At 38.4% G+C, this 22,256-nt stretch overlaps 1 protein-coding gene across 1 annotated transcript in view; it reads left to right on the forward strand.

The window, feature by feature from the left end:
- The window catches only part of LOC114653900 (clavesin-1), a 182,807-nt gene extending 161,131 nt beyond the window's left edge, over positions 1-21,676 (forward strand). The window contains exon 5 of the mRNA XM_028804452.2: positions 20,833-21,676. Coding sequence (XP_028660285.1) covers positions 20,833-20,917 — 85 coding nt within the window. The 3' untranslated portion in view covers positions 20,918-21,676. The remainder of the gene's footprint in view (positions 1-20,832) is intronic.
- Positions 21,677-22,256: the final 580 nt, after the last annotated feature.

The following is a 22,256-nucleotide window of genomic DNA, read 5'->3' on the forward strand; positions in this document are numbered from 1 at the left end:
GTGGCAAGTGAAAAAACACAGTCTAGAGCTTAGTGTCCAAACAGTGCATTTTTATTAATGTGCAAAAGTGCAGGCAAATAACCAATTTGTTTTAAAACCATGAACAATTACATTTCCATCAAATAAAAACACACAAACAGTATCAAGGAGAATCATAATCCTGAAGTTTTTAATTCTAAAATAATGCAAGGGTATACTCTGGGCATGTGAGTTTAGCTACTGCACTTTTGTCCTCCACGGAATATCAGGCAAAGACCTCAGCAACTTCCGCACACTAGTCCATCGTAGTCCTGCCTCCGTTACCCATCCCTTCCAGGACAAAACTTTTCTTTAGCCCTCTAACCTTCACTGCTCCTCAGAACATTTTCAGCAGATCCAGATCCCTACTGCAACAATGGCTCCTCCACTCCAGAGCACCAACTCCCTGTCTCTCTCAGCTTGCACTCTGTCCTCCTTCTCTGTGTGCTCTCCTTGAGCTTAGTGCTCCTTCATTCTGACAGCTCTCAGCCTAAATATAATTTTTATCTTTAATTGAATTTATTAAAGGCTTGTAGCATTCCATACAATCAAGTCAAACTTAAACAAAACTAAATTCACTTCAAATCCCACCCATGAGAAAGAGAGGAAGGCCAACAGCCACAGTAGTAAAGAGGGAAAGAAGTCCTTCTCCACAATATAAATACTTAGTCTAAAATGTTATTGATTAGGTCCTGCCAGGTTTTTAAAAATGTTTTGAACAGATCCTCTAAATGGGAATTTTATTTTTTTCCAATTTCAAATAGTATAGAAAATCAGTTACCCACTGACTTAAAGCAGGTGGATTACAATTCTTCTGGTTGAGCAAGATAAGTCTATGTACTAATAGTGAAGTAAAGGCAGTTACAGTTTGTTTGTCCTTCTCCATTTTATGCCCAACTGGAAGTCCACCAAACACAGCTGTTAGTGGATTAGGACTGATTGTGACACCAAGGCTGTCTGAAAGGCATCCAAAGATTTTGATCCAGAATGATGTTAACTTTGTATATGCCCAAAACATATGGCCCAATGAGGCTGGAGCTCGATTGCAGCGTTCACAGGTTGGATCTTGCCCTGGAAACATTTTGGACAATTTTAAACAAGACAGATGAGCTCACTAAAATATTTTAAGCTGAATAATTGTATGCTTTGTGCATATGGAGCTTGAGTGAATTCTGTGCGTGACTACCTTCCACTCCTTTTCTGAAATGTTGAGTAAGAGATCATTTTCCTTCTGTACTCTGAGGTCTTTAAAAGGAAGGGACTTTAAAATGGTTTTATATATTATAGAAATCCTGTCTGAATCTTCCATATTTTAAACACTAGAGCTAATCCACATTCGACCCTCCGTCAATCTCACTGCCACACAGGTATTTGTACCAATTAGCCCTAATTAAACTGGTTCAGCTGCATTAGTACTTTGAGCTCTTGGCACAGGGTGTCAAACTCTGCTGCTTTGTTAATCACAGCTGACAACACACTCCAAAGTATATGTCTGAATTGGGAATGTTCACAGAAAAAGAATATGAAGTTAAAATTAATAAATCCATAAAACCACAAATCCTAAATCCAAAACAATACATGCACAAGTCTGTAATCCAAAAAACAACACAGAATGGTATATGAATACAATGAACAAATCCAAAATAGTCATCAGAGATCAAAAATAGAAAATTATGAACAGGCACCAAAATCACCAGACAATAGTCAAAAAATCCAAAAAGTAAAGACTGACGTCAGACTCACTAAACTCTGTGTACAGGGAACACAAAGTTTAGACAAATAAGTTCAGAGAGGTAAAATGCACAAGCCAACCAGCATCCCCTAATTTTATGTCCCCTTCCCCTCCATCTCATGACTGCTGTACAGTTATTCTTACATGGATGGGACAGGACAGTGTTATACCTGCTTTACAGGAGGCAGGAGGAAAATGAAAGAGTTCAGAAGATAGGATGTAGAATTGAGACACTAAAGTTTAATTTCTGTTAAGACTAATATTATATGTTGAAGCCAAAACTATATGCTAAACTAGTAAGTCTGTTAACTACAAACAACAATCAGAAACCACAATTGCAAAAAAATAGGCATGCGTCAAGGTTTTTTAGAATCTATTGGTAATCATGGAAGAACTGGAAATTCACAACTTTTATCCCATCGTGTTAATGATGTCACACGCCACGCATCTTTGGTTAATTTGAGCATAACAATGAAGCTGAAAACGGTGGAACCCACAGATACACAGGATGAGGTTAGAAAAGAACCAACACAAAATCAACTATAACAAAACCATATTGTAGCTCAAAATAAAACTCAGAAACTAATTCAGTATAGCGTAATACCCATGTAAATAAAGCACCTGCAGAACCTACAAAATAAAAAAGGAAAAAGCATCATGAGAGCCAATAGTTACAGGCAGGTGTCGGGAAGGACAAATGGCAGAGCCCCAGCCAATCTTGACATTTTTTTGAAACTGTAATTCATAATTGCAAAGATTCATCCCCAAATAAATGGGATTCTTGCTGTAAGGGAATTTTGAAAGTAGTAAAATTAATATATACAGATGGGTGATGTGTGTGGATCATGAAATTGAACAAGAATCAAATACAATAGAAATATCTTCTTCTTCTTCTCCTTTCGGCTGTTCCTGTCAGGGGTTGCCACAGCAGTTCATCTGTCCGCATATTGATTTGGCAAAATTTTACACCGGATGCCCTTCCTGACGTAACCCTCCCCATTTATCCGAGCTTGGGATCGGCACAAAGAAACAATAGAAATATATTTAATTTAAATCTAATATTTTAGCATGGTACTAAAATTAACAAAGCACTAATATCTTCAAATAGATACAATTACCTTCCCATGCCAAACATTTACATTGACTCTGTTCAGCATAGCATGATTTCTCAAAATGGCTGGATTGTGGTCATTATTAAATGAAAGTGAATATTCTTTCTGTAATTGTAATGCAGTGTGGATGTCACAGTGGTGTGCGAGATACCAATTTTACCTGAAAGTTCCTGAGTCCAGAGTTCAGAGAGTAGCTTCAGTGCTGGGCTTCTCCTGGGGTTTATGTGAATTACTTACTGGGCTTCCTGTTGTTATGGAAACTGTAAGGCCTACAGTTCAAAAGCAGATTGCAGTTTATTTTAGAGTGCAAAAGAACATTATGGGGTTGAGTGCTTCACTGCTTTGAACAAACCCTGCAGACTCGGCTGTGTGAGCCTTGCATAAAACTGGCATTCCTTCCATGGTACAGCTGTGCCTTGTGCCCTGAAAGATACTTCACTTTCAACATCTTAACAGAACGTGCTTATGAACGTAAGTGGTTGGGTGCTACAAGGCTATCTTTAAAGTAAAATGTTTTTAATTATTGAAGGCAAAATCTTTTGTATAAATCTGTTGAACTTATTCTTTCGTAGCCATAAATACTATACCTGATACAGTTTCAAAAGCAAATTATAATATTCTAGGTTAAAACAATCAAAGCAGGGTCACTGCCATTGGGCCCCCACCATACTAGTGTGCCCCAACATAATTTATGTATATTAATATTGCATAATTGGTTTCTAATTAATATAACAAAAATGTAATAAGCAAAAATTACTATTTAGCAAAAACAATGTACAATGTGACAGCAATGCACCGTGATTTTAATTATACAGCTGTTGTAGACTCAGTTCCTGAACTGGTCAAACTCGACTCTTCTAATGGTGTGTTCAGTATTTTAAACTCAGCCTTTGTGTTTTACCCTAACAATATCATTCATTGGCCTAGGATTGATGTAATTTGGAGTCCCAGACATGGGAAAAGCGTGTGAGGCTTCAAAATGCTCCACAAATGGCTTTACAGACCAGATCAGGCCTTCTTTGCCTGCCTGGAAAAGGCCTTAACCTAGTGGGGGTTAATCCCTGCTCCAATGGCCTGGTTCAGGCTTTGCAGGCGTAAAAGGATTTTTGGCCATAAAACAAACCTATAGTTCTTAAAATACGGCCAAAATCCCCACCAATCTTTAAAAATAAATGATTTATTAGAAAGAATAGAAAAATACAAGCAAAAGGCTCAAAAGAGCAAAAATAGTGCCAACATAAACACCAAAAGAGAAATCAAATAACAGAGCAAAAAAGAATGCCAAAAAACAGAAAATCCAGAGAAAAACAATATTTACATAAAGACTCCAACAACTACGGTACTTGACTGATGGCTCTCACTTTGGACCAGAAAAAATTGGCAGAAGGAGGAGTCAGCAACTGTGACATCATGGTGGCCCCGCCTGCTGGGGCTCCACCCACAAAACACAGGGAACGGAGACACATTTAAACAGACAATTATGAATATGACAGAAAAAAACATAAAAATATTAAAAACAATCATTCAAAAAAATGATGATAAAACGGAAAATACAATGTCAATGCTGAAGTGTTTTGATAGCTAGATAGTAAGCAGCTATGCATTATCAACATTATTTTAATATTCTTGTTAGAAGCCTGTAACTTTTTAGTTTCTGTGACTTATTTTATTTTATTTTAAGATCTTCTGTGGCACTAAGTGGTATTTTCAGTGGTATGTTTTGTGTTTTCTGTCTGCCTGAACCCATGAGCTTAAAGGTGCCACCTTTTTATGTTTGGTAGACACAACCTCTGTTTGGAGTTGGGCACATTCACCATCAGCTCTGGCATTGTGATGTGTAGGATCAAGTTCTGTTTGCTCAAGTCTAATGTGTATATTGTCTAAGACATATTGTTATAAAGAGAAAAAACTGAAAGGAGTATTTGTATTGTAATCGCAAATAGACCCCGCATGAAAACCCAATGCCATCCTGCTCCAGTTTCCTCTGCGCCAACCCCGAATCAAAGGATACATAGAAAGGCTTTATACAAACTGCATAAAAAAGAAAATACTTTGTATTTGCAAATAACCCTAATATAATATCTTTACTAAGTCATAACTGAAAACAATGGAGCATGCAGTAGGTGGGTCTCGAATTTGGATTTCAATATTGAAAACCAAAGCGCCTGCAAATTAAATGTGATTCCATATACACTGCAGTGCAGTCACTGGCAGTGACATGCTAGCAAATGAAAGCAGATGAATTTGTGAATGAAAAAGGAAATGCCTTTGAAACCTGAATTGTTTTTATTGTGACAAGGAAACGGAAGGTCAAGTAATCCCTAGCATGTCCTGGAGTACATCTACCAACGAGGAAACTAATTGAAAAACTCTACATTGTGCCTGAAAAAAAATGGCTTTCTGAAATCTGAGCATTAAAACATTTGTAATGAAAACAGGCCATTGGGCCCAACAGGCTCATTAGACTGTTCAAAATAACATCAGATCAGGGTCTGAAGGTCTCTAAACTCCAACTCTCCATCACACTACTTAGTAACTTATTCCACATACGTATCTATGGTTCTTTGCATTAAAATGTACTTTCTAACATTTGTGTGAAATCTGCACTAACAAGTTTCTTGTTGAAGAATTTGTTTTAAAGTAACAGTTGGAATCCACTGCACTAATTCCTTTGATAATGTCAAACACTTCAATCATGGCTCCTCTTAATCTCTGCTTAAACTGAAAAGGTTCAACTCTTTCAATCTTTCCTCATAGCTCAGTGGTTCTCAATCTGTGGGGCGGGCCGCCCTAGGGGGGGCGCGAAGTAACAAAAAGGGGGGCGTGAAGATGTGAAAAAAAGAAAACAAGAATCGAAAATATGAAAAATACATCTGTTGAAACCAAAACAAATTAACTTAAACTACATTCTGATACTAGAAAAATAAATATAGAGTTAGATAAATGTCGATAAAAGTTAAGTAGGTATAATAAAATATGCATCTATGATATACTGTATCATTAATTAAAAAAGAACAAATTGGTATTAGTGGGCTCCTTTCAAAAAAACGTTAGGGGGGCGCGATTAAAACTGTTATGAAAACTCGGGTCGCAAATACTTAAAGGTTGAGAAACGCTGTCATAGCTCATACCTCTCAGTCCTGGAATCAGCCCAGCCTCTCCTTTCTTGATGTTCTCTATTGCTGCTATGTCTTTTTTGTAATATGGAGACCAAAGGTGCACACAGTACTGCAGGTGAAGAGTACCCAGCATGTTATATAATTTAAAGTATAACCTCCGTGGACTTGTACACCACCCACTGCGCAGTATAACCTCACCTTCTTTTAACCTTCTTGATCACTTCAATACACTGGATGCCAACGGTGATGAGTCCACTATGACTCATAAGGTGTCCTTTCATGTTTCAGACCTCCCATTGTGTATTCAATTCTAATATTTTTACTTCCTACTTGTAATTCTTTACATTTACTGACATTAAATTTCATCTGCCCAAGCCTGTATGCTGTTCAGGTCCTCTGTAGCACTTCAGCTGATTCTGCATGATCTGCTCTTTCACCAGGTTTGGCATCATCTGCAAACTTAACCATCCATCCATCCATTATCCAACCCGCTGTATCCTAACTACAGGGTCACGGGGGTCTGCTGGAGCCAATCCCAGCCAACACAGGGTGCAAGGCAGGAAACAAACCCTAGACAGGGCACCAGCCCACCGCAGGGCACACACACACACACCAAGCACACACAAGGGACAATTTAGAATCACCAATGCACCTAACCTGCATGTATTTTGACTGTGGGAGGAAACCGGAGCACCCTGAGGAAACCCACGCAGACACAGGGAGAACATGCAAACTCCACTCAGGGAGGACCCGAGAAACCCGGGTCTCCTAACTGCGAGGCAGCAGCGCTACCACTGTGCCACTGTGCTGCCCAACTTAACCATCTTATTTATTTTATTCTTGTCCATATTGTTTATGTATATCAAAAAGAGCTGCAGCCCCAGCACTGATCCCTGAGGGGACTCCACTTTCAACGTCACCTAATTCTGAAAATGTTCCCCTCACCTTAACCCTTTGTGTCCTGTGTTTGAGGCAACACTAACAATGATGCAGAAACATTCAGAAAGAAACTGCCCAAAATGACAAAGCAACAATGCAGAGCATTTCTACAGAAAATGTTCTCAAAGATGAAATCTAACTTCGCAAATAAGGATAACTAAAGACTGGTTGCATGGATGAGCACGCTGATCACTTCTGTCTTTTTGATTATCAAAAGTTGAGTGGAAGAAAGAAAAAGAATAAGCACAATGAATAAAAAGGCAGCACAGCAGTTAACACTGCAACCTCACAGACTGAAGATTCTGAATTTGAGTCTTTACACCCGCCGGTCACAGTACATTCCCCCCATGCTTGTGTGGGTGTTCCGCTAGTGCCCTGGTTTTGCTACCAAAGACACATTCTAGTTGGATTGTCAACTCCAAAATGTCCCTCGTATGCTTATATGTGTGTGTGTGTGTGTGTGTGTGTGAGTGTATACATGATAGACTGGTGCCCTCTCTGTGGTCATTTGGTGTTGGGATGGGCTCTGGTTTGAGAACATATGGATGTATAATGTGAAAAATGCACCTTGGGTGCTTGGCCGTGTAATAGAAAAGTAGAGTGAAATATGTATTTGATTATATTTTATGATATTATCATGAGATGGGCTAATGTTTTGACATTTAAACACTAATCCAAATAGGCATTTTAGCGGAATAACAACTACAGCATTTAGGTTATATCATATTACCCTAAATCTTATTTCTAATGCATTTATTTAATCGAAAATTCTTTCCTATCAGTTCTGTCAGATAATGTCAGATTGTGCAAACAGTTTAATTTTATATTCATTGTTAACTGTGTGTGGTTGGATTATTTGTCAAAGGAGGTCAAAAAACAGAAGGCTGGCAATGGCTAAAGGATATCTTCCCCAAACTATGATCAATTCTCTTTATCAGAGAACAAATCAATTTGAGGCTAAGAAGGCTTCAACCAGTAAAATAGTAATTCATAAATATCCAAAAGATGTCACATACAGCGCTTACAGCTAGCAGAGCTCAAGGCTTGATGGAACATGAGTTATTTTTCATGAATGGGGACTTTTCAGTAAATAAGAGATAGAATTTACAGAATGATAAACTACTATTTAATTCAAGCAAGTAGGCCAAGCTGCCAGAGTTTATAAAAAGATTTATTATAATCCTACTAGCTACCTGCTGTCAGAGTACAAGATGCACAGATCTGTTTCTGTGTTTCCTTTCCTTTTCAGCTTGTTCTTCTCACTCCTTGTTTCTTATCAAATCAGTGGAGCAGATTCTCTTCAGCAGTGTATTATTGTTAATCCATTATGCTGAATGGCTTCAATAAGCTCAGCTCAGGTTAAACTCTTTGTGCTTACAAGTGTTACTACAACAGGATTATATTAGGTTCAAGAATCACATTCATCAAAATTGTCTGCAGCTATTGTTGAGTTAAGTACAAATAATACATTTTCCTGACTTGCAGAATGCAATTGTCATAACACATTTTCAAAAGTTAAAGTACCATTGTGCAGTCATTAGGCAGTCGGCACTCCAATGAACTTTAAACAGCAAGAAGTAGCTAATTTGTTAACACTTGTACCTGGGTATATACAGTACATCACAAAGTAAATATGTAAATATAATATTAAAAAGAAATGAGTTAAACTTTACAGTATTTGTATTGCAGATGAAATTTAAGAAAAGTAAATGTAAGATATTCATTACATGTAGGAAGTACAAATGTTAGATATGACTACTCAATTTGGATTGGTGGGTTTTGAAATTTCCAAAGTACATCCTTACAGAACCTAAGCATCATAGTGGAAATGCAGACAGTGTACAGAAGTGATCAAGAAGGCTAATAGGATGTTAGGTTATATATCACAATGTGTGGAGTGCAAGTCAAAGGAGGTTATGCATACATTATATAATACACTAGGGAGGCTTCACCTGGAGTACTGTGTTCAGTTTTGATCTCCTTGTTACGAAAAACGCATAGCAGAGCTCGAAAATATCCAGGAAATATCTAGAGACTAAGAGGTATGAGTTTTGAAGAAATATTGAAGGAGTTGAACCTTTCCAGTTTAAGCAAACAGAGATTAACAGGGGATGTGACTGTAGTTTATCAAATTACTAGCAAAATACCCGCGCTTCGCAGCGGAGAAGTAGTGTGTTAAAGAGGTTATGAAAAAAAAAAAAGGAAACATTTTAAAAATAACGTAACATGATTGTCAATGTAACTGTGTTGTCATTGTTATGAGTGTTGCTGTCTTTTATATATATAATATACACACACACACACATAAACATATATATACATATACATATATATATACATATCTACATATACACATATCTACATATACATACGTATATACACATATACACATCCACATAAACATATATATACATATACAAATTTACATATCTACATATATATATATATATATATAGACATACATATATACATACATACATTCACATATATATATATATATATATATATATATATATATATATATATATATATACTGTATATATACATATGTACTTATTGGCTCCTGTATTTAGGATATAGCGGGTTGGATAATGGACGGATGGGCATCTGTATGCATAGCCGTATTTGCCCGTTTTCGTTTTTTTTCTTTCTTCAGTAATATTTCAGTAAACCCGGAGCTTGTCAGTTCAAATCGTGGTACTGACACCGCTGTGTGACCCTGAGGAAGTCACTTCACCTGCATGTGCTGCAAAAAACAAAAGTAATGTAACAAATTGTACCTCAGATGTTGTAAGTTGGTGGAATAAAGGCATAAGTAAAATAGATAAATATGTATTATACACATAGGAACTATTCATTTATTTTCAGTTAAGTCATCTGCAGCAAACTTTTATAAATGAGGGTTTCTGATTTTTAGATAGTGCAAACTGTTTCTTCTTCACTGACGTTTTCTCTTGGAGAGCTTTTTTCATTTCATTGAAAATGAAAGCAGCAGCTGCCAAAATATGTAGCTTTCTTATTAATTTTTCAACATTGTGTAAAATAAATGTATAAAGTAACATAAAAGGTTTAAATACTGGTTATTCTTTTACACTAAAATATTACTAAAGAGATACAAAAAAAGTAAAATGGATATGTTCTTTTTCTTTAAGGAGATTAAATATTACTGAAGAAAGAAAAAAAAAAATTAAACAGCCAAATGGGGCTATGCATACGAACTTAAAAGGTTTAAATAAAACAGAAATATATATTTTATTTTTACTTGCTTAACTTGTGGAGGGTGTATCCTGTAGCAAAGCCCTAACTTTTTTCGTGAAAGCCCGTTTCAGTAAATAAGTGTTAAAAACAGGTGTAAAGATATTGACAATAAGCTACGCAAACCCAGGAAGACATGGAATCGTTTAAATCAAGTATCATTACATCTTCCTTTCTTAAAGAGAAGTAAGGCAGTACTCATAAGCTTACATATTTATATATAGACATACATATATATATATATATATATATATATATATATATATATATATATATATATATCCGAAGCCGTGCAAGCACACTCTTGAGAATGCAACGTATAGTTGTACAGAAGAAAAGCAATCTTGCCTCAAATGAATGGCAACCTTTTGTAGGTCTATGAACTTAATTTAAACTTTAGGTTTACACGGTGCTTTCTTTCCGAAGTACCTGCACTCATGAATATGTCTGTATGTGTCAGTCGGTCAAATCCACGCGCTTCGCACCGGCGAAGTACCGCTTTTAAATTTTTATTAAGAAGAAAATAAAGCGTTTTTAAATTGAGGGAAAATATACTAATAACAGTTTGTTAAGGATCTGTTTTTTTGTGAAGCTGCCTTTACTCGAGTGATCACTTCGACCTGACTTGGTGGCCAAGTATAAGCGTTACCTGGTAGGTAACCACCCATACAATCAGATTGTGAATCAGACTACGAATGCCGTGAATGTAATTACACACTCACTGCACTTGCTTACGGTAATCGAACCTGGGACGTCAGCGCTAGAGGGGCTTAGCAGCGGTAAAGTATTGCTTTTAAATTTTAATTAAGAACAAAAGAAAACCTCAGAGGTTCGATTCCCGAAAGGGAGTGAAGAGAGTGTCCAGTTACCTACCAGGTAACGCTTATGGTTGGACAGCAAGTGACGTAACATCAGCCACGGTGCCTTCAGTTGTGAGAAGCAGATCATAGAATGATTGAAAATAGTTTTGCATTTACCTTTTTAGTAAAAGGCGAGCTTTTAAGCCTGAGAAATCACCCCGTAAATGCACACATTTAATTGCACATGTGTTAATATGTATGGTTACACAGTATTAAAAGACAGTGAAGAACGTGATTTACCTTTGTTCCCGCGTTTGATAAAAGGCGAGCTTTTAAGCCTGAGAAATCACCCCGTAAATGCACACGTTTAATTGCACGTGTTAATATGTATGCTTACACAGTATTAAAAGACACTCAAAAATTAACGTCATTTACCATCAGCCACGGTGCCTTCAGTTGTGAGAAGCAGATCATAGAATGATTGAAAATAGTTTTGCATTTACCTTTTTAGTAAAAGGCGAGCTTTTAAGCCTGAGAAATCACCCCGTAAATGCACACATTTAATTGCACATGTGTTAATATGTATGCTTACACAGTATAAAAAGACAGTCAATAATTAACGTCATTTACCTTCGTTCCCGCGTTTGACTCGTGCTGTAAATCTCTTCCTTGTTTTTAGTTCACGTGATTACGTAGGAGGCGTGATGACGCGATACGTGACTCCGCCTCCTCCATTAGAGTATATGGACAAAAAATATGTTCCAGTTATGACCATTACGCGTAGAATTTCGAAATGAAACCTGTCTAACTTTTGTATGTAAGCTGTAAGGAATGAGCCTGCCAAATTTCAGCCTTCCACCTACACGGGAAGTTCGAGAATTAGTGATGAGTGAGTCAGTCAGTCAGTCAGTCAGTGAGTCAGTGAGTCAGTGAGGGCTTTGCCTTTTATTAATATGTATAGATAAAAATCGTGAGTGGTCTTCCCTAGACTTTCTCACTTACACAGATATGGGGATGAGTATTTGAGAAGTAAACCACAAGACAATGATTGTATTTTTAGATTATGTACATTAAAGAACCATCAACAACAAATCAAATCAAATTAATGATATATTGAACAATTATTATAAAAGTAAAGTTGAATAAATCGGACTCTACAGCTGCATGAATAAAAAAATACCACTTCCGGTTAGCAGAAATAACTCAACAGTTGAGAGAAATCTACATTTTGTGCCGAAGACTGTGGGTTCACTTTCCAGTTCCTCTCTGTGTGGATAGCGCTTTGAGTACTGAGACAAGCGCTATATAAATGTAATGAGTTATTATTATTATTAATACTTGTATGCAAAATTTGGTTGACCGAACTCAAAGCGTACTCAAGTTATCGTGTTTACATACACATACAGACAGACAGACACACAGACATAATTCCAAAAATTGTATTTTCGAACTTAGGGAGGTCTAAATCATCGACATTCCTCAAAATCGAATTTTTGGACGATTACAATACTTTCCCTATGAGAAAGTAAGTCAGACCCTGGGAGGTCTAAAATGTCGAGATTCATTAAAATCTCGAGGTTGAAATTTTGGACGATTACAATACTTTCCTTATACTTTGTATACGAGAAAGTAAAAACGAACAGAACAGAAGAAATTTGACAAATGAGAGGAGACCATTCAGTCCATTAAGTTTATTTGTTTAGTTAATAGCTAAGCTCTCTCTAAATTCCTTCAGATACTTCTTAAATGTTGTCAAGGTTTTCTGCTGCACCTCCATGTCTCAACAATTTGTTCCAAATTCCCATAACGTTTTGATTAAAGAAGTGCTTCCTGGCTTCAGCCCTAAATGCACTTTCCCTTAATTTCCACTGATGTCCTCAAGTACTGTAATGAGGAAAGGCAGACAGTCATAAAAATTTGAGGCACTCAAAGGCTAACCCTGTGTGATGTAAATAAAACTTGGGTTATAAATGCATCAAAAAAGGAAAATAAACATCATATCTATGCGAGTCTTCCAACAGACTGATTCAAGATGGCGGTGCTTCCAGTGTTATGGGCTCCTGGCAGAAAGAGGTGGGTCCAGACAGGTGGACACCGAAAGCGGCGTCAACGATGTTATGGTCGTCAGTCCTCTGGCACTCTTGTGTTCCGGAGGTAAAGCACAATTATCTGAGCCCTTAAGCTGTCCCCCAAGTGCACACGTGTGACAGTATGCAATTCACCATTAGGTTGAAAGAATTCTGCTGGATCTACTTTATCAATGACTTGGAGGATTTTGAAGACTCCCATGTGTCTCCTCTCCTCGAGACTGAACAGGTTTTATTCTCTCAGTCTGTTAGAGTACAAGATGCCCTTAAATCCCAGGTGTTCTTGGTTGCTCTCCTCTGCACAGCTTCAAGTGCTGCTATGTCTGTCTTGTATGGTGGTGACCAGAACTGCACACAATACTCCAGATATGGTCTCGTGCATTATAGTCTTAGCATAACGTCCCTTGATTTATATTCAACAGTTTTTATGATAAAACCTTTAATTATCCTTTTTAAAAGCTTCCCTGCATTGCTTAATTGATGAAAATCTGTTAACACAAACTCTTTTTCACAGGTTGTTTCGTTTAGCACAGTGTCTCCCATGTTGTATTTGTAAAGGTGTAGCAGATTGGTGAGCTTACATACTGTAACTGCCTGTTCTTTTCAAAATGCATCTAATTTTCAAAGAAAAGACATATATGGCAGAATGACAGCGGGAACAAACAAGTTCAATAACAACGAGAATTGGCGTCTAATTAACCGAGCAGTTTGAATGAAAACCTTCTGGCTCTTGGGCTCAAATCTGCCAGTCTGGTATTGAGGGGGCTGCTGGTTGTCACTGAGCTCTTTGTGTGACGCCAGTTCCTGTCTTTTTTTAAACTCTCAGCTCTAGTTGTTGGCTTGTTTTCAAGCAATTCACGTAGTATAATTAGCCAAATGTCAAATTTTTTTGAAAGATGCTTTATTATATATTTTAGCATATAAGTATATTTTTAGGTTACTCTTTCAGTATTGTTCACATTTTTATTTTAAAGTAGCAGACAATGTCTAGTGACGAACCAAAAGTCCAACTGACAATCAATCAATTCTTCTAACTCTGTTCTTTGCTCTGCAGGAACAATTGTCTGAGACAAAGGTTTAGTTATAAAATTTGTTGAACATTGTAACTTATATTTTTGGGAAAAGTGAGCCACTTGATGGCATGGAAATTAGCAAATGAGAACTAAATGAACAAAAGATTTCAATGAAGCACTGGCATTGTCTGTGGTTTGACTAATCAAAAGTAAAAACTTCAAATCATTATTATTATGGATGGACTAATAAAAATAAAAGAAGATATCCTAAAGTAAAATTTGTTGGTGATTATCAGGGGAAAGATCTCATTTTTGAGATTTAAGGCTGTGATGTTAAAAGTGTGAAAATATTTAAAATGTGCAAAGCATCAGAGACTTCAAATAACAAGAGGAGACAAAATCATAAGTGGTAACATCATGGTTCGTGACGCTCCTGGTGTTGTACGTCACCAGAACGCAGGTCAAGTTCTTGTTTCTACAACACAGACAACCCCAAAGCCTATCTTGAATTCACACTCGTCTTTTGCCCAACCATTGCCAGTCTGCACCATGATGCAAAGGTGAACTAAACACTGGGTCTCCATAAGGCCATTGGGCTTTTGTTATCCTCTCGGGAAAAGACTTCTTCAGCCCAGACAGCACTGCAAGTGTGAATCACATCTGAAAAAACATCTTTTTACTCAGGGAGCACAGTCTCAAATTCGTAAACTTAAATGAAAGTGTTTGTTTTTCTCTGGGCTTGGTTACACAATAAAAACGAAAAGAGTTAAACTCCGTTGTGCATTTGTTGGATTATTGCTCTGGTGCACTGACTATATGCACAAAATTGCCATTCTGTCCCATGATACAAAATAATAATAATAGTAATTCCTTTTTTATTCTTGTAATTTGTGAGGGGCTGTGTCATTTTCGACACTGATAGTATGGTAGATTATTTTAAAAGAAATTGATACAATTGCATCATCTTTAGTTTTGTCCGCTACCAGCAGAGCTTTTTTTATTTTAAATAATCTACATAGTGACAAAAGATGCTAGCTTTGATAAAATTACAGATAATAATCATACAGCTACCTATGAAAAAATTGCTAAGACAGTGCTGACATTGAATAATATGTGATTGGCTGACACATTTTCTCAGTGCTTTATTTTTTTTCTTGATCTTTATTTATTTTAATTATTGTCTAACCCAGGGTGTTCAAACAGATTTTAACTTTAGCAAAACCACAGTCAAGTGAGAGGAGTAAGCCAGCTTCTGAGTCCACTCTATAAATCTTCTTGTTCGAGGTAAATCCGGATCAAATGACAGAATGAAAAGATTACTGCGGCCAGGGTGTCACGGAGGTTAAACTCTACTCCCGTTATTTAAATGTGTCCTCGAAGCCGGATGGGAGCAGACATTGCCCGAATTTTGTATGTGTCCAGTGAGCTTTAGAATTTGACACATACTTAGATGTGTATTATAATTTGGGAAGATTTTTAGATGTGAGTTTTGTGGAAACATTGACTATAGTACTGTGGATGTTTTGTTGATAAACTGGTGATCTAAACTGGGACATTGTTACAAGTTCTAAATAAACAAAAAGTAATGGGCCTTTCATCCAGTGTCTCCTCAGGCCACTTATGCAATTGTAATCTCTGTCACTGATAAGTTTTAAATGGGATGAAGTAAAATGAATTGGTTTGAAGAATAATGCTGCCATTTTCCCACCCTACTTTACTAGAACAGGACCTCAAGGAATCAACACTATCCTGACTGAAGGGTCCAATGCTGGACTCAGTTCTGGAGCTGATGTTAGTCTAGCCAGTGCAAATCCTCACCCGCACTTACTCAGACTCAGACAAGTCGCTAAGCATCTTGACAGGCTAGGTTGGTGATTAGGGAAGAAACCTTAAAAATGGGAGAAAAATGAAGACAACTTGAAAACTCAACAGAGATGGTACTCCAGTCGCAAAATATACCAGGACCCAATGCCAGCATTTGTGATCTGACCTACCCAAGATGCAGGCACAACGCTGAGGAGCATGGGTGACAAGAAGAGCAGAATATTTCATCTTTATTGAGAAGGACACTAGCCATGGGTTACTGATCTTAGGAAGATAATACTGAGTCATCACCATCAACATAGCATCACAGAAAAATTACAACATTAGGGTGCTTTTCATTCCAACAGAATGAAGGCAGGTTAAGCAAGTCAATCAAAGCCACACTGCAATTCAGATGTAGAAACTGAACTGGTAGTCTTGAAACGTGAACTCCAGTGTCTTAGCCAGCACACTAGAATGGCAGAATGAATTAAAACATAGATCCTAAGCTACGGGTTGATGCCTTTTGGGTCACGACTCACTGTTGTATTCAATGGCAAAAAGGTTAGATAGATAGATAGATAGATAGATAGATAGATAGATAGATAGATAGATAGATAGATAGATAGATAGATAGATAGATAGATAGATAGATAGATAGATAGATAGATAGATAGTGTTTTGTCTTGGTAGAGTTAGGATTTGGATTTGTTCTACATGCTAGCACTTCACAGTTATCACACCAACTGTTACATCTTTCGAAACTTTCACACACCATCCCATTTTCACTTTCATTCACTTTGCTATTTTCTTCCTCACACTGATCTTCCTTATTACCAATAATACAAGATAGTAAACCTCTTATAACAGCAGCTGTCTTCTTTATACCTGATTTCTGTTTTCCTGCTTTTAATCCTTCCAGCCCCCTTCCATTTTGTGGCATGCTCAGCTCAGCTTCTGCTTTCTCTACCTGCACTACAGGTTTGCATTTCCTAGCTTTAGCCTGCTTGCTTCTGCCACTCCACTGGAAGATGGCTGACTTTAATATAAATTTAGGCATTTCTGAGTCTACAATTATAATCTAATACAATTTGCCACCTTCGTTATGGGTTGGCCTACTTTTGCCCCTGTAAGCAAACATACACATACATACACAAAGATCCTAAACAAATAAGTGCCGTATGAATGATGCATGCATGTCCCATCACTCCCTAGCACTTTAACCACTTAAATGCCATATGAATGACGCACGCAATGTTCCACCACTCTCTAGCACTTTAATTAGGGACTCACTACCACCAGCAGTAACAAACATGCGGGTGTCCTTGTGACACACATGAAGTCTCTACACTTTGTTGGTTATATTCCATTCAGCAACCAAACAATGTTTTACTTCCACCGCATTTGTACACTGGATGCCCTAAAATTCACATACATACACACACATATACATCAACAGTATTTGCAAACAGGGTGCAAAACATGGTTACCCCAAATCCTGCCGACTACGCCAATTGTTTTGTCTTGGTAGAGTAATATATATTGCTCTACTTTCCCCTATTGTATTATTAATATGTAGCCTTAGAATGCCTAATCTCACAGACTTACCACTGTTTATAAGGTATTATTGTATATAACTTATCCCCACTTACCCTTCTACATCTATAACCTTAGGCAATTGGATGTAGTAAAAGACAAGCAGAAGTTAAGTTACAGTTTAAACAATGTATTAGTATTATTGATAATATTCATAAATAATAACAAAATGCAAAGTACATTTGAATATTGGCAACCATACAACCTGATTAAATGATGATATGTAGTTCAGGTGGCACACAGTCTTCTGGTTACTTAAATGTCTCTAGTTAAGGCATCATTGATGCTCAGCTTTCAGCCACATGTCTGTTCAAAATGGCTGCTGAGCTGTGCTGTTCATTGTGTTCTCTTCATCATCACAGATTAGCAAGAGAGATGCTTCTTCATCATATGTTGGTTGGTAAGAGAGAGATACTGAGGTTAAACACATACATTTATAGATGTTCTGTCCAACCTCGAGAGCCAATAGCACATCATGGTACTTAAAGGCTTCTGAACCAAGCCAATTCCAAACAGCCATACTTCAGACCAATGGGGGAAATAGAACATCTTAACACCTGCCTCCAAACCATATGTTAATGTACACCTTAGCCCATATGCAGGGGTAGAAATGACTTTAGCAAAGAAACACTTGCCAAACTGGTTTAAAACACACATCCCCCAAATCCTGTCGTAAAATTCAAACAGACCCATTCCTAAATTGGGGGGGGGGGGGGGGGGGGGGGGGGGGGGGGGGGGGGAGGGGGTAAACACTAAATTACACTGCTTTGTCTAAATTACAAATAAAGATATACAGTACGAAATATTCATCAAGTTATATGCAAAATCTCACATCACAATAGATAGATAGATAGATAGATAGATAGATAGATAGATAGATAGATAGATAGATAGATAGATAGATAGATAGATAGATTATTAATCCTCAAGGGGAAATTCACATACTCCAGCAGCAGCATACTGATAAACAATATTAATTAAAGAGTAATAAAAACACAGCGAGGCAGGTATAACAGTCAATAATATTGTATGATGCTACTGTTTACCCCAGCAACGGGGGGTGGAATTGAAGAGTTGCATAGTGTGGGGGAGGAACGATCTCCTCAGTCTGTCAGAGAAGCAGGACAGTGACAGCAGTCTGTCGCTGAAGCTGCTCCTCTGTCTGGAGATGATACTGTTTAGTGGATGTAGTGGATTCTCCATGATTGACAGGAGCCTGCTCAGTGCCCATCGCTCTGCCACGGATGTCAAACTGTCCAGCTCCATGCCTACAATTGAGCCTGCCTTCCTCACCAGTTTGTTCAAGCATGAGGCGTCCCTCTTCTTTATTCTGCCTCCCCAGCACACCGCCGCGTAGAAGAGGGCGCTCGCCATAGCCGTCTGATAGAACATCTGCAGCATCTTATTACAGATGTTGAAGGACGCCAACTTTCTAAGGAAGTATAGCCGGCTCTGTCCTCTCTTGCACAGAGCATCAGTATTGGCAGTCCAGTCTAATTTATCATCCAGCTGCACTCCCAGGTATTTATAGGTCTGCACCATCTGCACACAGTCACCTCTGATGATCACAGGGTTCATGAGGGGCCTGGTCCTCCTAAAATCCACCACCAGCTCTTTGGTTTTGCTGGTGTTCAGGTGTAGGTGGTTTGAGTCACACCATTTAACAAAGTCCTTGATTAGGTTCCTATACTCCTCCTCCTGCCCACTCCTAATGCAGCTCACGATAGCAGTGTCATCAGTGAACTTTTGCATGTGGCAGGACTCTGAGTTGTATTGGAAGTTCGATGTATATAGGCTGAACAGGACCGGAGAAAGTACAGTCCCTTGAGGCGCTCATGTGCTGCTGACCACAATGTCAGACCTGCAGTTCCCGAGATGCACATACTAAGGTCTGTGGTTAAGATAGTTCATGATCCATGCCACCAGGTATGAATCTACCCCCATCTCTGTCAGCTTGTCCCTAAGGAGCAGAGGCTGGATGGAGTTGAAGGCGCTAGAGAAGTCCAGAAACATAATTCTTATAGCACCACTGCCTCTGTCCAAGTGGGAGAGGGATCAGTGTAGCATGTAGATGATGGCATCCTCCACTCCCACCTTCTCCTGGTATGCAAACTGCAGAGGGTCGAGGGCGTGGCGGACCTGTGGCCTCAGGTGGTGAAGCAGCAGCTGCTCCATGGTCTTCATCACATGTGATGTCAGGGCGACAGGCCTGAAGTCATTCAGCTCACTAGGACGTGATACCTTTGGGACTGGGGTGATGGAAGATGTTTTCCAAAGCCTCTGGACTCTCCCCTGTTCCAGGCTCAGGTTGAAGATGCGCTGTAGAGGACTCCCCAGCTCCAATGCACAGGCCTTCAGCAGTCGTGGCGATACTCCATCTGGACCCACTGCTCTGCTGGCACAAAGTCTCCTCAGCTCTCTGCTCACCTGCGCTGTTGTAATTATGGGTTGGGGGAAACTCTCTCCTTTGCTGGTATCAGCAGAAGGATGGGTTGAGGATGCAGTACTCTGAGGTTAGAGTGGGTTAGGGTGGTCAAACCTGCTAAAAAAGTTGTTCATCAGGTTTGCTTTCTCCCTGTCTCTCTCAATGGAGGCACCCCACTTTGAGCTGCAGCCAGTGATGATCTTCAACCCATCTCACACTTCCTTCTGCAACTTTTGCCCCAGCTTTCTCCTGTACTGCTCCTTCGCTGCCCTGAGCTGGACTCGGAGTTTCTTCTGCACGCACTTGAGCTCATGCTGATCACCGGCTTTAACAGCCCTTTACTTCTGGTTCAAAAGGCCCTTAATGTCAGTTGTAATCCATGGCTTGTTGTTAGCATAGCAGCGTACTGTTCTTACTGGAACTACAATGTCCATACAGAAGGACTGAGGACTTTCAGCCAACAAATCATTCAGCATAACGGTGTCAAGAAATTCTACTACAGCATTATGTCTGCATAATGCTTCACTGTGACTGCCAAGTCAAAAGTTTAGCTTTCTTTTTAGTCATTTTCATGTGTGTTCAGACCATAGTGTGTGTGTGTGTATATAATAATTTATTTATTTATTTGAAGAGCATCTGTAAAAAGCCAAATTTTCCCACTTGGGAGAAATAAAGTCCTATCTATCTATCTATCTATCTATCTATCTATCTATCTATCTATCTATCTATCTATCTATCTATCTATCTATCTATCTATCTATCTATCTATCTATCTATCTATCTATCTATCTATCTATCTTAAAAGATTGTGATGAGATCCTCAATTTCCCAGGCAGCAGTGTCTTATCATTAAAAACTTTCAAATGTCATCATTTTTTCTGTGTATCTCAGTCACAACCCCAAACCTTTGATGTCTTCTTATTTCTCTTTCAGGTCTCAGTCTGTTGTAGAGCCAGGGACTTTGAGACATGAAGAACGAGATGACGACAACACTCAGCCTTTGCTTGCTTTGGACTAACACTCAAAGCGGCGCGTTGTGGATGACAACAGAGGATTTTGCGATTTTTCAGACCAATCTTGAGCGGTGCATTGGCTATTGAAGCACATTTTCACCCAAGCCAGTAGCTGCTCTTCAAGCGCTATTTTCTACATCTACAGTACATCACCAGCCTTCAGCATAACTGATCAAATATCAGAGAGACAAAGCTACTCTTTGTCTAGTTTAAAACCAATGTGAGCTTGTAAATAGAAATGAATTTGGAACTAATCCGAGAGGAACAAAGTGAAGCGAATCATTTTCTAATCACAGACTGAAGACGAATTGTTAAAAATGTCAATGGCCATATAACATGTACATATATACGATAGGCGTGTGTGGCTTTGTGTATTTATATACAGTATGTCTTAGACACCCACACACACACTTTGTATTAACATATAGCTCTAGATTTTTGTTGGAAGTGCGTTTCTTGAAGATATTACGCTATTGCAAAATGGCCTTGTTCTTAGAACTTGTGCTTCCCAGGTTTAAATCTGGGCTCGAATGCCTTATGTTCTTGCCATATTAGTGTAGGGTCACAAGGTTCCATCCCCAAAATTCAAAGACGTGCTCAAGTATTGACTGGCAGCACTACCTTGCCTTGGTGGCCATGATTATAAGGGTTGCCAAGTGTCTTGTTCTGTTGTCGAAGACATCAGCTCCTCTTTGATTCTTTTTGAAGCTAATAATTTTTGTTGAATCTCCATGTGTGTACTTCAATATACAACTTTAAAAATGGCCAGGTGCAAAAAATTATTTGATTGGAATATTAGTGTTTAATAAAATATTGTACATAGAAATAATGTTATTACTGAGAAACGTAGTAACAGTGCCTTTGTCTATTGAAGGAAGAGCGTGGCAGTGGGTTCTTTTTTAAAACCGCACAGTTTGCTGTCACCCTGGAACTTAAACCTGTGGCTTAAGCTCTTCCACAAGGCTGGTCAAAAGCAGACAATTATCCTGATGAGCTTGAGAGACATTGTTTTAGCTCAAGAGTCTGCTAAGGCTTTTGAATGAATGTCCTTGATGCATCGCCTCTCAGCCCATTGACTCACAGAGCCTGTTAAAATACTGGCATAATTCATACAATGAATGGAGTATTCTAGCTATCCATCCATCGTTCTGTCGATGAATTTATATACCATTACTCCAGATGAGACTTTCATTCAGTCCATTACAAAATGAACAGGGTAGACCACACTGCCTTTTCTCCGAAACAGAATCCAGGTCGTCTTACTGTAAGCAAGCCCAGCATGTTCCTAGTCCATAAAAGCATAAAGGATAGCTTGGACATTTTGGGGGAGAACGGTCACCCCTC

Source organism: Erpetoichthys calabaricus, chromosome 6 (genome assembly GCF_900747795.2).
Source record: "Erpetoichthys calabaricus chromosome 6, fErpCal1.3, whole genome shotgun sequence".
NCBI lineage: Eukaryota > Metazoa > Chordata > Cladistia > Polypteriformes > Polypteridae > Erpetoichthys > Erpetoichthys calabaricus.